Source organism: Mus musculus, chromosome 1 (assembly GCF_000001635.26).
Source record: "Mus musculus strain C57BL/6J chromosome 1, GRCm38.p6 C57BL/6J".
In the NCBI taxonomy this organism is placed as follows: domain Eukaryota; kingdom Metazoa; phylum Chordata; class Mammalia; order Rodentia; family Muridae; genus Mus; species Mus musculus.
Genome location: NC_000067.6, coordinates 170,273,250 through 170,287,074, shown reverse-complemented (window position 1 = coordinate 170,287,074; position 13,825 = coordinate 170,273,250). Strand labels below are relative to the sequence as shown.

Genomic DNA, 13,825 nt, shown 5'->3' with positions numbered 1-13,825 from the left:
TTTTGATTTCCATGGAGTCTTCTTGCTCCCTCTCTCTTCTCTTCCTCACTTGATCCTCCCTACCATCATAGCCCGATTCATTCCACTGGCCTGGTTCAGCCTCTATGACTTTTCTCTCCCTTGTGTTTATAATAAAACTTTCCCCTTACCAATTACCTTGAAGCAGTCATGTCTCCATTTTCATTCACCAATGGACATATGATCATTCATTTTAGATAGCCAAGATTTGACAGAGCAGCCCAGGCTGACCTTGAACACTTAATCCTCCTGGGTAGCTAGGATTTCAGATGTGTAGCAACACACTTGAGTTCTAACCAGGCCTATAATTAACTTTCTCTGTTTATTTTACATATGCTCATGATTGGACCCTGGGGCCTTTGCACACGCTAAGCAAGTTCTCGACCATTGAGTTACATGTCTATTCAGCCTTTAGTTTAACATTATGAACTAGTCAAAAAAAATTCCAGGGGCCTTAAAGTGAACTCAGCCAGTCCTTCAGAAAAATGTTTTCAGTCCTTAATTCCTAGGTTCAGGGAGGGTATATTTCGGTGCATCATCTGTTTCCATAAGTTGGGCACAGCCATGCTCTGATGGCTCTTAGAACCTAGGAGGAATAGAACCAACCATATGAGAACATCTTTAAGTAGTCCCACATTGGTACACATATGTGATGAACGTACAGCATTCACACAGAAAGATGGACAGGCATGGAGATCACCCTGTTAAGTGACATTTGTCAGATTCAGGACAAACCACAGTTTTCTAATATGCAAAATCTAGATTCAAATTAATATGTGCAAATACATTCATATGGAGGACATCAGATCTTAGAAAGTGGACTATGAGTCAGGAGGAGGAGCTCAAATAGGGAAAGGGGAACAGAGAAGGCAGGGGATGTAGGCAGAAGAGGGCCTCTCTGGGCACAAGAGGGTGCCAGCAAGATGGGAAAGATGCAGGTCAAGGGAAGGTCAAAATGGAAGAAAGGGTTAGGCACATATGGTCACTTGTGCCTGTAAGTCCTGCACTTAGGGGGCTGAGGCAGAAAGATTGCCTCCAGTTTAAGGCTAGCTTGGGCTAGACTGAGATTCTGTCACAAAAAAAACCAAAAACAAAAACAACAACAACAAACAAACCATATAGCAACAAAAAGAGAAACAACAAGCAAGCAAACAAAACCCCCAGAGTGTAATGATTTATAGGTATATAAGGGCTGGAGTGACACCCATTTCTTGGTGAGCTAACCAAAAAATTTGATAAAAATAAATATTTTAATCACATTTACCTGAAGGCAGAGCTAGCAAAGTGATGGCTGCGTATGTGGAATTTGGAAAAATTAGGGGGAAAATGTGGCCAGAGGAATGTTGGACAGAAGGTAAACCTTAGAAAGAAGAGACAGAAGATGAGCCCACATTGAAGGGAACGGGAGAATGGGTAGAGTAGGAATAATCTCTCGTGTATTCTGTGGAAGTATCACCTGTCAATAAATACCTGATGGCCAAGAAGTTAAGGCAGGATTTGAAGGAAGGAAATCTGTCAGAGAAAGAAGAGAGTAACTCTGGGAAATAATTAGGCAAGGAAAGATTTGCTACGACCAAGTCTGGGAGGAAGTCAAAGGTATGACACTGAGGAGAGGTAAGCAGGCATGCAACAGAACAGAATGGTATAAATGGGTTCAGTAAGTTACAATCTATGTAAGAATTCTAGCTCAAAGTTTAGGCATTAATTCATAAGTAACAAGTCAAGGAGTATTTATTATTCAGGAACTGGAGCTCAGGTGAAAAAACCTACAGTTTCAGGTTGGGTCACAGCCCCCATCAGGACCACGACCTCACAGGTAGGAAGGACATGTTTGCTCCTTCAGTATCCTTAGATCCTGATCCTGCTGCTCAAACCCCTGCTCCACCTGGCTCAATAGAGAGTCCAGGTAATGTGTATCAACCAATTGTTTAATAGATGAAGAAGCTGAGAACGAGGGGGTGATTTCTCCAAAGCCACAGAGTCACAGGATGGGAACTCTGAAGTCACTATTGAGTATTCTTTCTGCTGTATGAAGTACTCTTTCCACTTCACTTCCCATTGTCCTGTCGGAAGTTGTCAACCATGAAGGAATGAGGGGAGCTGCCTCTATCCAGACAGGAGATTGGGTTCTGGCTGTCCAATTTCAAGATAGGGGAGTAAGAAGTAAGGAGTGGCTTTGGAGCCTCTTGAGGAATATGCCAGGAGGCAGGCGTCTGAGAAATGACTCCTCCAAGGTTGCAGAACAGATCTTGCTATCCCAATCAGAGGATCTCAGTGGCTCACTAGAAATTGGCATTTTAGATTCACACTTGCAGATGTGGCAGCTGAGAGCAGAGCCATCTCTCCTCTAGCTTGCTTTGTCCAATGTCCTTGTCTTCAAGGCAAGACGTCCACATACTCCTTATCAGTGTTCTCTGGGGAAAGCAAAGGACAGCCATGACATTTCAGACCACGAAGTCCCATCAGGAGCCCCACTGGAGGGAAAGAAGAACAGGCACAAAGCAGTGTCCATGCCACACCAGAGAGACATCTCCAAGGCTGCCGTGCTACTAGGAGCTTTCTTGGCGAAAGAGGGGTTCCGTGACAAGTGGGGCTCCCCTAATGCTTTTGTGTGTAAGTGTGTAGGCATGTGTGTGCAGGTGCATGTGCGCATGGGTGCCTGTGTGTGTGGAGGTCAGAGGTTAACCTCATTTGTCATTCCTCAGGTTTCACGTACCCTATTTTTTGAAATAGGGTCTTCCTCTTACCTAGATCTCACCAGGTTTCATGGTCAACGAACCCCCAACACCTACCTGTTGTTGCTTCTGCAACATTGAGATTATGACTATGTGCCAACATGTCGAGATTTTGAAAACCATCACTTCTAAGGATCAGATTCAGGTCCTCACACTTGCAAGACAAACACTATACAAACTGAGCTATTTCTTGAGCCCTTTTAATGTTTCCTAATTCTATAAATCTTGTTGGAAAAAGGCAGTGGGGCTATATCTGTGGCTGGGCCTACAGAAAATGATCAGATGGCCACACAATCCCCTGAATGGTGATGAATCAACAGAAAGAAGAGTAGGGGTCAGGCTTTATTTTCACCATTAAAATTCCACATTAATCTTTTTATGGACATGAGACACTTACCCTAGTGACCTAAAGAGTGACTTTGCTCAGACAGAAGACAGTGAACGTGGATGCTTCCAGGCTCCCTGAGAACTCAGGGCCCTCATCTTTCTCCCTGGTTAGCAGATCTGCTGTCAGCACAGATGCTGCCCACAGGCAACTGTAATCCCTCTCAGGCAGAATGAAACCATACACAGAGAAATGGCTCTTGGCATCTATGTTTAACTCAACAGTTACCTCAATGGGCAGATGCTAGATTCTTTCAAAATGCAGTGCAATGGGTAGATGATGAAGGTGAGGGTAAGCTTGTAATATGAACTGAGAGTTCTATGAATATAGACTATCCCCCATAATTCTCAAGAGCTTCATACCTTTAGGGATATATGTGAAATAAGCTGTCCCTGCTCACTTTATAAATGAGTGCTTAGCAGAAATGGAGGGAAATGTAACAGGAATAAGCCTTGGTAGGGGATTTGACAAGATTTTCCCAGTGAAAAACCTGTCCACATGTGAGTGTATTCCCAAACTTGAATGGACTACACATGGTCACAGAATGAATTCAAAGTCAGCCTTTTTCCCAGGACCTTCCCCTTCTCATCCCTGATTATAGGATTACAGGCTCTTCTAACCCTGTGTCAGGGCTCTTACCATAAACATTCAGCTCTAACTCCATTCTTCTCCCTCTTTGGCATAGGTTGTTTCTCATTATTGGGTTTGAAAGGTGAACCACCAATCCTTGACCCGGTTTTCCATATTTGGAGACCAATTCCTGTAGGTTTGGAAAGATCGTTCTTGGAGTATGAGCATTAGTCTGCAAAGACATAAGGTCACTTACTGAACCACCAAGCAAAGAGTGAACAGGGCTTGACCTAGGCCCCCTGCAAATATGCAGCAGAAGTGCAGCTTGGTCTTCATGTGGGTCCCCCAACAACTGAAGCAGAGGCTATCCCTGAATCTGTTGCTTGTCTGCGGATCCACTTCCCCTATCTGGGCCCCCTTGTCTGGCCTCACTGGGAGAGGCTGCACCTTCTTCTGCAGTGACTTGAGGTGCAGAGGTGGAGGTAGGGCAGGACCCCTCAGTGGAGAAGGGGAGGGGAGAATGGGGAAAGTTCTGTGTGAAGGGGTACTGGAAGGAGAGGGGGGACTGATATTGGGATGCAAAGTGAATAAATTAATTTTTTAAAAAAAGAAGAAGGCCACTTTTCATAGTGCAACCCTGGGTAAAAATGTAACACTTCTTGCAACACTGGGATTTAAGGCTTGCTTCTGAGAACCCACAAGCAGAAAGTCAGATGCCAGCAACTCGGGCAGAGTGCTCTCACTGACTGCAGTTTATTGAGGTTCCTCATTTCAAAGAGGAACCTCTCATCCTAGCTACTCTGTACATAGGGGACGTCTATTTAAGAGGTCCTCTGTATTGAGCAAATGCCATCATTGGTAATTTGTCTGGTGTGGTTCTTATCCACTGTAAAAGGTCCCGAAGACTTACATCAGTCTCTGCCATGTTGCTAACCTTTGCTGAGTTAGGGGACTCCTGATAGAAAGTGCAAATTATAAAACTGACCTATAAGATAAGATTCATGTGGACTCTCCATAGAGTACAGTTAAGAGAACCAAGTCCCAGTTTATTTGTATTGAGAATATGATGTCAACCATGACTGGGTGTAACCACAGACTATTTTTCTGGTTAACAGCTAGAAGTAAAATAGAAGTAAAATCCTCTTTTTCTGTTAGGATCCTACAGAAGGCATTTAGAAACAAAAAGGATTCCTTCGCCTGCTTTTTTGTGACTTGTTTGTTTGTTTGTTTGTTTGTTTTATCATCGCTTTGGTGGTTCTAGAGCATTGGCCAGCAGAGATGCTTGGATGGTTGGAAGAAGCTTTTTGGAAGTGCATGCTCAAGTTCCAGAGCAGAGATGCAAGTGCCTCAGTGAGCCTTCCTTTAGTGGGGCCTCTTTGGCTCTAGCCACCATCTGCTGCAGTCCCGTGACTGCAAAGCCGCACCTAGTCACATGCCCCTCTGTAGCTGAGTTATGTGCTATGGAGGCAGCTCTCAATTTTGTTCATAATAGGGACAAAGCAGATTCTGAGGGAATAGAAAGAGTTCCCCAGTGTATACAAGAAAAAGGAAAAATATGTTTCAAAATAGTCTGTTTATAGAAGGCATTTTATCTTGAGGTAATTTCAGAGGCATATAAATTGGAAAAATAGTAAAACTAAAATTCCCATATATATGGTTTCATGTAGCCCAAGCAGGCTTCAAATGCCTTACCTAGTTAAGGATAACTTTGAACCTCTGGTCTTCCTGCTTCTACCTCTTAGGTGCTAGAATCACAGGCATGAACCACCACAACCACTGTACAGGTGTATATTCAATTTTAAAAATTGTGTTCAGGGCTGACCCTTTGGTATTCCATAACCAGCTTGGTGTGCTTTTTCCTAGGCAAGACCATTCCTCTGACTCCCAGCATCCTTTAGTTGCCTGTAATTCTTTATGTGCGCCCAAGGCCTCTTCAGCTTCCCCTCACGCATGTTAACATGCCTGTTGGAGTCGTCTTTGTTCAAGTCATGTTCAGATAGCCATGTTAGTGAAACTTCATGGCTACATGTGACATTACACAGACTAAATAGGTTATATTTATGTATTTAGGTAGGTGTGTGCATGTGTGAGTGTATGCATGTGTCTGTGTGTGTATGTGTGTGTTTATGCCTGTGCATGAACATGTGTGTGTGTGTGTGTGTGTGTGTAGGTAAATAATAACAATATAAAAAGAAGCCATGAGGCTGGGCTGTGGTGCATGCCTTTAATCCCAGCACTTGGAAGGCAGAGGCAGGCAAAAACTCTGTGAGTTTGAGGCTAGCCTGGTCTACAGGTTTACAGAGTGACTTCCATTGCAGTAGAGGTTACATGGAGAAACCCTGTCTCAGAAACCAAAACAACAAAACAAACTAAAAACAAAAACAAAAAGGAAGTGTGAATCTTCCCACATCATATTAAGCAAAAGAAGCCATGAATTAAAGAAGAGAAGAGAGATGAGTTTATAAGTGTGTCTAACGGGAAGAAAGATAGAGGCAACACTACAATCTTATTATATCCTATTGCATAATTATGTATTATAACCTCAAAAATATTCAAGAATATTTGAGGAGTCAAATTGAAGGTGTAGTATTTCTTTAACTAATTATAAGTACTTCAGTAGTCCAAAAGGCAAAGACTTTGTACCACCATATTTCAATGTTTCAAATGAGATTATTAAGTTTTGTAAAGTACTAATTACTAATCTTGTTTGAATTTTAAAATTAATTTAAGTTTTAGGAATTGCTTAAGGATGTTCTGCTCAGCAAAAGAAAAAAATAGATGCTTAAGTATTTCAGGGATTGTTGTATGTTCTAATCTTGTTCTGATATCCACAGTAAACAAAAGCATATTGAAGATCTTTTTCAGGACATATTTTCAGATCTTATATTGGTAATTAAGAATTCTATTACATTTGTTATACTTACTTCTTAAGGCAGATAACTAAATTCAAACGAAGCAAAGACATCTCCCTGTTGAGTTCACAGTAAATCAGAAAAACTAAAGGAGTCCCTACAACGTGCAGCTGTTTAGCGTCTCCTTTTCTGTTTTCAGACAGCTCTGGATATGCTTGACTCTTTAACATTTGAGGCTCTTCCCACTTGTCCTTATACTTTCATCCTGGGATATGGCTTAGTTTTCTAATTCAAAAACAGTTTTTGTGGGGTGGCAGGTTCTCCCCCCACCCCAATCCCTAGACAGGGTTTCTCTGTGTAGCCCTGGTTGTCCTGGAATTCAGGCTAGCCTCCAACTCAGAGAACTCTACCTGCCTCCCGATGGCTGGGATTAAAGTCATGTGCCACACCACCTCACTGTACAACAGTTTTAAATGGAGTTCAGGCCCACATGCTTTGCCTTACATGTGTGGGCTTGGCTGTCTCTTCGCTTTGGAGGAAAAAGCCAGGGTTATTGAAACGTGAAACATAACTCCAGGACTGTTTCTCTCAGCAGAGACAAAGCTCACTGCTTATCTGACTTGGAATGGCACTCTTGCTTTGACGGTCCTTTTGTATGTAGTCTTACCTCTATCCTGTAATATCCATGTTTCTCTCTGAAGATTCGGTAGCTGTAGACAAGCTTTTTAAACCTGTTGGGGAACGGCTCTGTGAATCATAATGTTCTTATCTACAAATCCCCATGATGGCTGTCTTCATACTATAGACACAATGTGGTTTTCAGTTAAATCCCAAGAAGGAACTGGACATTCCTAGACCCTCTCCTCAGAATTAGAAAGACAGAAGGGTTTGGTTTTGAACCATCGAGCCTCTTAGAGATGATGGAGTGTGAACTCTAGCAAAGGAGAAGAGGGGAAAGAATTAAGATCCTTGTTACGACCTGACCTTTGTCAGGAAGTACAACCTCTAAGAGTCTTTTCCTCGCCCACTTCTCAAGGCAATCTCAAGTGTGGCTCAGGGGTTGTTCTTCTCAATTAGACTAGTTCTAATCTGGATTGAGTCGAATCTTTCCCAGATGTCTCAAACTTTGTAACTCTCATTTCTCTGGCATACACGCATGCGCACATACACACACACCCACACACACACACACACACACACACACACACACACACACATTCATTAAATTTCCAAGGGCATATTCTTTTACTACAACATAAATGATTTTGTCTCAATGCTTAAAATAACATTATAAAATAGCTTCTTTCCCCTGACATAGCTGTCTCTTATGAGGCTATGCTGGGGCCTAGCAAACACAGAAGTGGATGCTCACAGTCAGCTATTGAATGGATCACAGGGCCCCCAATGGAAGATCTAGAGAAAGTACCCAAGGAGCTGAAGGGAACTGCAACCCTATAGGTGGAACAACAATATGAACTAACCAGTACTCCCCAGAGCTCGTGTCTCTAGCTGCATATGTATCAGAAGATGGCCTAGTCGGCCATCATTGGGAAGAGAGGCCCCTTGGTCTTGCAAACTTTATATTCCCCAGTACAGGGGAACGCCAGAGCCAAGAAGTGGGAGTGGGTGAGTAGGGGAGCAGGGTGGGGGGAGGGTATAGGGGACTTCAGGACAGCATTTGAAATGTAAATGAAGAAAATATCTAATAAAAAAATTGAAAAATAGCTTCTTTCAGTGTTTACTACTGTAGGAGAAAGTCATTTCACTGTGACGCCCTAGAGGAAAAAGCTGGGCTATTTCAGAGTCATGCGTTCATCATTACCAAGACAGTATGAAGTACTCTGAACGGTGACAGTCAGAAGCAACATTCTCCTAGTGACCTTTTCCTGCTCACTTCATAGAGTTACTGTTGGGATTCAGACTCAGGAAAATCCAGCTGAGGTGTATATTTCACATATCAAGCAGACCTGGCCTCCAGGTTCTCCCAGCATCCCCCAGTCCCTTCCTAAGAACTTTCCAGCCACGGGGCTGGGCATCCCCTCCCCCAGAAGAAGCTCCTTCCCATGTAATGAACACATTTTGTTCTCCCTCCCTCTCTTCCTCCCTTTCTCCCTCCTCCTCCCTTCTCTATCCTCCCCCTCTTTCTCTCTTCTCCCCTCCCTCTCTCTCCCCCCCTCTTTCTCTCTTCTTCTCTGTCTCTATCTCTGCACATGCATGCCCATTCTCTCTCTCTTTCTCTCTTTTTCTCTTTCTTTTACTTCCTCCTCTCTTCTCTCTCTTTCTTCATGGAGACTTCCCTGACCCTAATTCCTTGGGACCAGTGGTTTCCCATACTTCCCATACTGAATTCATACTGTATTCTGAGTTAAGGCCAATCTCCCCCCCCACACACACACACACACTCTGAAGTCACCATTGCATCAATCTCTACACCTGTGAAGAGGACCCTGAATAAAGTCTTCCTCCATGTCTGTAACAGGCATGATAAAGGGTTTGGTGTTGCTCAATTTCTTCATCTATAAAATGACAATGGATCCTGCTTGTCTCATAAGAGCACAAAATAAAGGATAAAAAGAAATGAGGAAATGCAGTTTGGTAAAGCCCTTTATCAACCTGAAAGCATATGAAATCTTAGCATTTTAAATACTGCAAGTGAATGCAGCCAACCAACCTTTCATGCAATAGTAAAGCCCCCCCCGCCCCCGCCCCCGACCTTCTCCACATCACATAAAGAGGCACGCAGAGAAAATGCTGCTATGTCCGTTCTTTCTCCCCATCACCTTCTCTCCTTCCTTCCTTGTCTACCCTCTTCTGTTGTCTCAGACTCTGCTCATGTGGCATGCACAATTGAGAGAGGAAGGCCGGCAGAAGAGCTGGGCAGGGACATCCTTCTGTCCTCTCCTGGCAGTGCCTGGCCCATTCCTATTCCAAAATAGAATGAGATACAACTCCCTGAACATATGGCTGCCATCAGGGTTCGCCTGCATGAAGATGAGGATACTCACGAGACACAGAGGCACAGGGCTCCTGGCACAGACTCGCTGTCTCTTATCAGAAAGTTGCCATCCACACCTCCCTTGAGGAGCAGGGCTTCACACTCTCGCTTGGTCAGGCAGCCATGGTAGTAAGGCAGATCCATGGAGGGTTGTTATGTTTAAACCGCCCTGTCACCCTGAGATCAGTCCCAGGCCAAGGAGGTGCTGTGAAGAGGGAAGTGAAGAGGAGTGGAAGGTCTGTTCCTCCACTGTGGTCTAAACAAATGAGGTTGCTCTGTAGGGTTCAGTTTTACAAGACACAGGAAATGAGAAGGGAGGGAAATGGAGTGACCACGATACTTCAGCCTAGGGGTGGGTGGCTCAAATATGACTCACACAAGTGGGTGAGTATACCTTCTACCTGAGTCAGTGCTGTTTGTGGCTGGAGCAGCAGCACTAAAATCAAGCTCCCTAGGGACAGGTTACAGAATATCACCCCTTCTGGCTTCTGGCTTCCTAGGGGCCAAACCACTAACCCTGCTGCACTAGGTATCCATTTCTGTTTGGGCTTTTTCTGATCATGCTCTGCATTAATGGCCATCTATTCAAAAGTAAGCTTCCCTAATGAAGGTTGAGAAATGCCCTGCTCTGTGGATAGAATTGTGATAAGTCATTAAGGAGTTGGTTTAATACCATGTCCATTTAACAAAATAATAGTAGCAGGTTCTCCCCTAAGTACAAGGACCTCTCTAGCCATGGGTTCTTGGCTCCAATAATACTGTCAAGATTGAATCTCTTTTTTTGGGTGCATCCATCATAGAAGACTACTTGGATAAGTGTTTAAGCCAATAGAAAGTATTGCCAGGCAGTGGTGGTGCATGCCTTTAATCACAGCACGTGGGAGGCAGAGGCAGGCAGATTTCTGAGTTCGAGGCCAGCCTGGTCTACAGAGTGAGTTCCAGGACAGCCAGGGCTACACAGAGAAACCCTGTCTCAAGAAACCAAAAACCAAAAATCAAAAGAAAGAAAGAAAGAAAGAAAGAAAGAAAGAAAGAAAGAAAGAAAGAAAGAAAGAAAGAAAGAAAGAAAGAAAGAAGGGAGGGAGGGAGGGAGGGAGGGAGGGAGGGAGGGAGGGAGGGAGGGAGGGAGGGAGGGAGGGAGGGAGGGAGGAAGCAAGGGGGGAGGGAGGGAGTGGGAGGGAGGGAGGGAGGGAGGAGTTAAGGAAGGAAGGAAGGAAGGAAGGAAGGAAGGAAGGAAGGAAGGAAGGAAGGAAGGAAGGAAGGAAGGAAGGAAGGAAGGAAAGAATTTGTTACCTAGCCAGAAAATACACTGGGTGTTTGGGATCCCAGTGTATCCCTGAGCATTTTGGGGGGTGTGACTTTTTAAGAACAAAACCACATCCTGAGTTAACACACTTTAGAAAGAACAGTTAGCTTGAAGCAGACATACAAAGTGCAGAAGGCAAGGTTAGTACCTTTAGAGACTTTACCAGATCTATGGACTTTAAAGGATTAGGTCTTTATTCTGTATTGGCCAAGTGGTTCTTAACCTGTGTGTCATGGGTCATACATCAGATATTTGCATTCTGATTCATAATAGTAGCAAAGTTATAGTTATGAAGTAGCAATGGAATAATTTTATGATTGGGGATTACCACCATGTAAGTAACTCTATTAAAGGATCACTGTATTAGAAAGGTTGAGGACCACTGTTTCAGCATGTAGCAGTGCCTGTATTAGGAGTTTTAGTTCCTGGATGACATTTTCATCATGACATCAGTTGTGCTAAATCCTGGGGGCCTACTAAGTTCTAGGGGCATGTTACAATTTCAACTAGTGGAGTGAGCCTTAATTCCAATCAGAAGTTGGGTTGGTTACTTCTATGACATTGGTGCCACTGTTGCACCAGAGGGCACATCTTCCTGAGCTGGTCATCATTTTATCTCATAGGGTTCACAGCTAGTCATTTTCTTCTCTAGTAGCGTGTATAGCAACTTTCGGTGCTATGAAACCTAGCTAAGAGGAAGTTCCCAAGTGAGACTCAAGCTTAATTTATCTGTCTTTTGTGACTCAAGAATATGATGTCTTCAGAAGTAGGGTCTTACCATACAGTTCTTAAGAATAGTCAAGAGCAACGCAATGCCCTAACATGTTTGCGGTCTATAGAACCTCACTGGACAACTGCAAACGAGGCAAGTCATTCCTGGCAATAGGCTTTTTAGTTGTTAGCTTGTGGTGTCTAATAGGGGCATTGTTGCACCACCTCATGTAACTGTATTTTAATTTCTTTATGTATATAATATGCATGTATAAATATATATACACACTATAGCTTCTACAGTAGAAGGATTTTTCCCAAGATGTCCTTAGTGTTAGTTATTCTTCTCAGTATTCCCTCCTCCAGCCTCCCTTCCCATTCAACTCTTCATTTAACTCTTCATGTACCATAATTTCCTATTAACGCTTTACATCAATGGATTCTGTCTCCTCTCTCTTAAAATACCACCCATTAGACATTTACTAATTTACTGAACTCTATGTATATTTCAAATAGAATATACATATTTGAAGATTCAAAGCTTGCATCCTCAAATGAAAGAAAATATCTGACTTCTTTATCTCTGGGTCTGGGTTACCTCGTTTAGAATGATTATTTCTGGTTGAACAGGATGGGACATGCCTTTAATCCCAGGACTCAGGCAGCAGAGGTAGATGAGTCTCTATGAGTTTAAGGCCATCAATGACCTACAAACTGAGTTCCAGGTCAACCAGGACTACACAGAAACTCTGTCTTGATAAAAAAAAAACAAAACAGAATGTTTATATCCAGGCTCATCCACTTACTTGAGAATTTCATAGTTTTGTTCTTTTAAACAGCTGGGTAATATTCAATTTAGCAAATGTACCACATTTTTATTATCCCTTTAACAGTTTATGGGCACCTACAGTGTTTCAAATTTCTAGAGCAGCAATGAACATGGACCAGCAAGTATCTCCATAGAAATATACAGAAACCTTTGGATATATGCCCAAGAGTGATATAGCTTGATCATGTGGTAGATCTATTTACAGCTTTCTAAAAACCTCCACACTGGTTTCTATAGTGGTGACACGATTCTATGTTTCATTTGTAGTTCACAGCTTGAGAAATCTGTGTTTAGTTCTAGGTCCCACTTTTTAATTAGGTTGTTCGTTATCTTGATGTTCAGTTTTCTTGGTTCTTTGTGTATTCTAGGTACCAATCCTTTGTCAGGTGTATAGCTATGTGATAAGGGTTTTTTCCTATCCTGAAGGCTGTGTTTTCACTTCAATGATAGTGTCCTTTACTCTATAGAAACTTCTTAACTTCACTAGGTCCCATTTATCAGTTATGTTTCTTAGTTGCTGCTTAGAGTCCTGTTCAGAAAGTCCTTTCCTATACCAATAATTTCAAGCATATCTCCAGTTTTCTCCTCTATCAGATTCACAGTATCAGGTCTTATGTTGAGGTCCTTGATCCATTTGGAGTTGAGTTTTGTGCAGGGTGAGAGATGAAAGAGAAATATAGAATGTCCTTCTTTTATGTGTATCTACACGTTGATCAGCAACATTTCTTGAAAATGTCATATTTTCTTCAGTGTGTACTGTTGGCCTCTGTCAAAAATCATGTGGCTTAAAGGAGTGAGGGCTTTTATGTTGGTTCTCAATTCTATTTGATTGATCAATGTACCTATTTTTATTATTTTAGCTTGGAAGTATAGTTTGAAACATGGCTTCATGTTTCAAACTACAAATACCTTTGTCTTGTGGCTCCCTTCTTAGTGCAAAATATTTTTCCCTTTGGTTAAGTAACTGAACATATCTACAGGACTAAGAGCATAAAGAGCCATTATTTACCCTTTTATTCTTGGGACATATCAGAGGGAAGACACAGAACCAAAAGAGGGTGCAGAAACAAACATCATGGTGAAGCAGAAAGAGAATTGAAGAAAGATGTAAGCCCATAGCACCCTATATGTGTACAGTCTCATCTCAGAACTAAGCATGGCTGAGCCTGGGTAATATCAGACAGAAAACAGAAAGGATGGGCTACTTGGTCAGCTTGAGGAAACCACAAAGCTCTCCACTTCCTAGTCTGTCTTGCAGATGTTATATTCTCTGACATGTTCTTGACTGTTATTGTTTTGAGAAGCATCTCTTGTAGTTCTTGCTTGCTTTAAACTCTCTGTATTGCCAAAGATGACTTGGATGTCATCCTCCTGCCTCTACTTTCCACATGCTGGGATCACAGGCACATATCACTCCTGGCTCT

The 13,825-nt window shown here is 42.7% G+C and overlaps 1 protein-coding gene across 2 annotated transcripts; it reads right to left on the bottom strand.

Moving 5' to 3' along the window:
* Window positions 1–305: 305 nt before the first annotated feature.
* Sh2d1b1 (SH2 domain containing 1B1) lies at window positions 306–9,757 on the bottom strand. 2 transcript variants are annotated; one of them, NM_012009.5, is made up of 4 exons: window positions 9,566–9,757; window positions 7,228–7,291; window positions 3,778–3,940; window positions 306–2,432 (listed from the first exon to the last, which is right to left on the bottom strand). In NM_012009.5, the coding sequence occupies exons 1-4, from the start codon at window positions 9,697–9,699 to the stop codon at window positions 2,395–2,397; spliced, it is 399 nt and encodes a 132-aa protein (NP_036139.3). In that variant the 5' UTR covers window positions 9,700–9,757; the 3' UTR covers window positions 306–2,394. The 2 variants fall into 2 exon arrangements, 1 of the variants encoding a protein (NP_036139.3); NR_153837.1 differs by lacking the exon at window positions 7,228–7,291.
* Window positions 9,758–13,825: the final 4,068 nt, after the last annotated feature.

Coding starts and splice junctions, on each gene's coding strand:
- Sh2d1b1 (NM_012009.5), bottom strand. CDS start 9,699: ATGGATCTGCCTTACTACCATGGCTGCCTGACCAAGCGAGAGTGTGAA. Junction 7,292..9,565: donor GCCCTGTGCCTCTGTGTCTC/GTGAGTATCCTC, acceptor GTTCCCCAACAG/GTTTAAAAAGCTTGTCTACA. Junction 2,433..3,777: donor GTTAGAGCTGAATGTTTATG/GTAAGAGCCCTG, acceptor TGCTTTCCCCAG/AGAACACTGATAAGGAGTAT.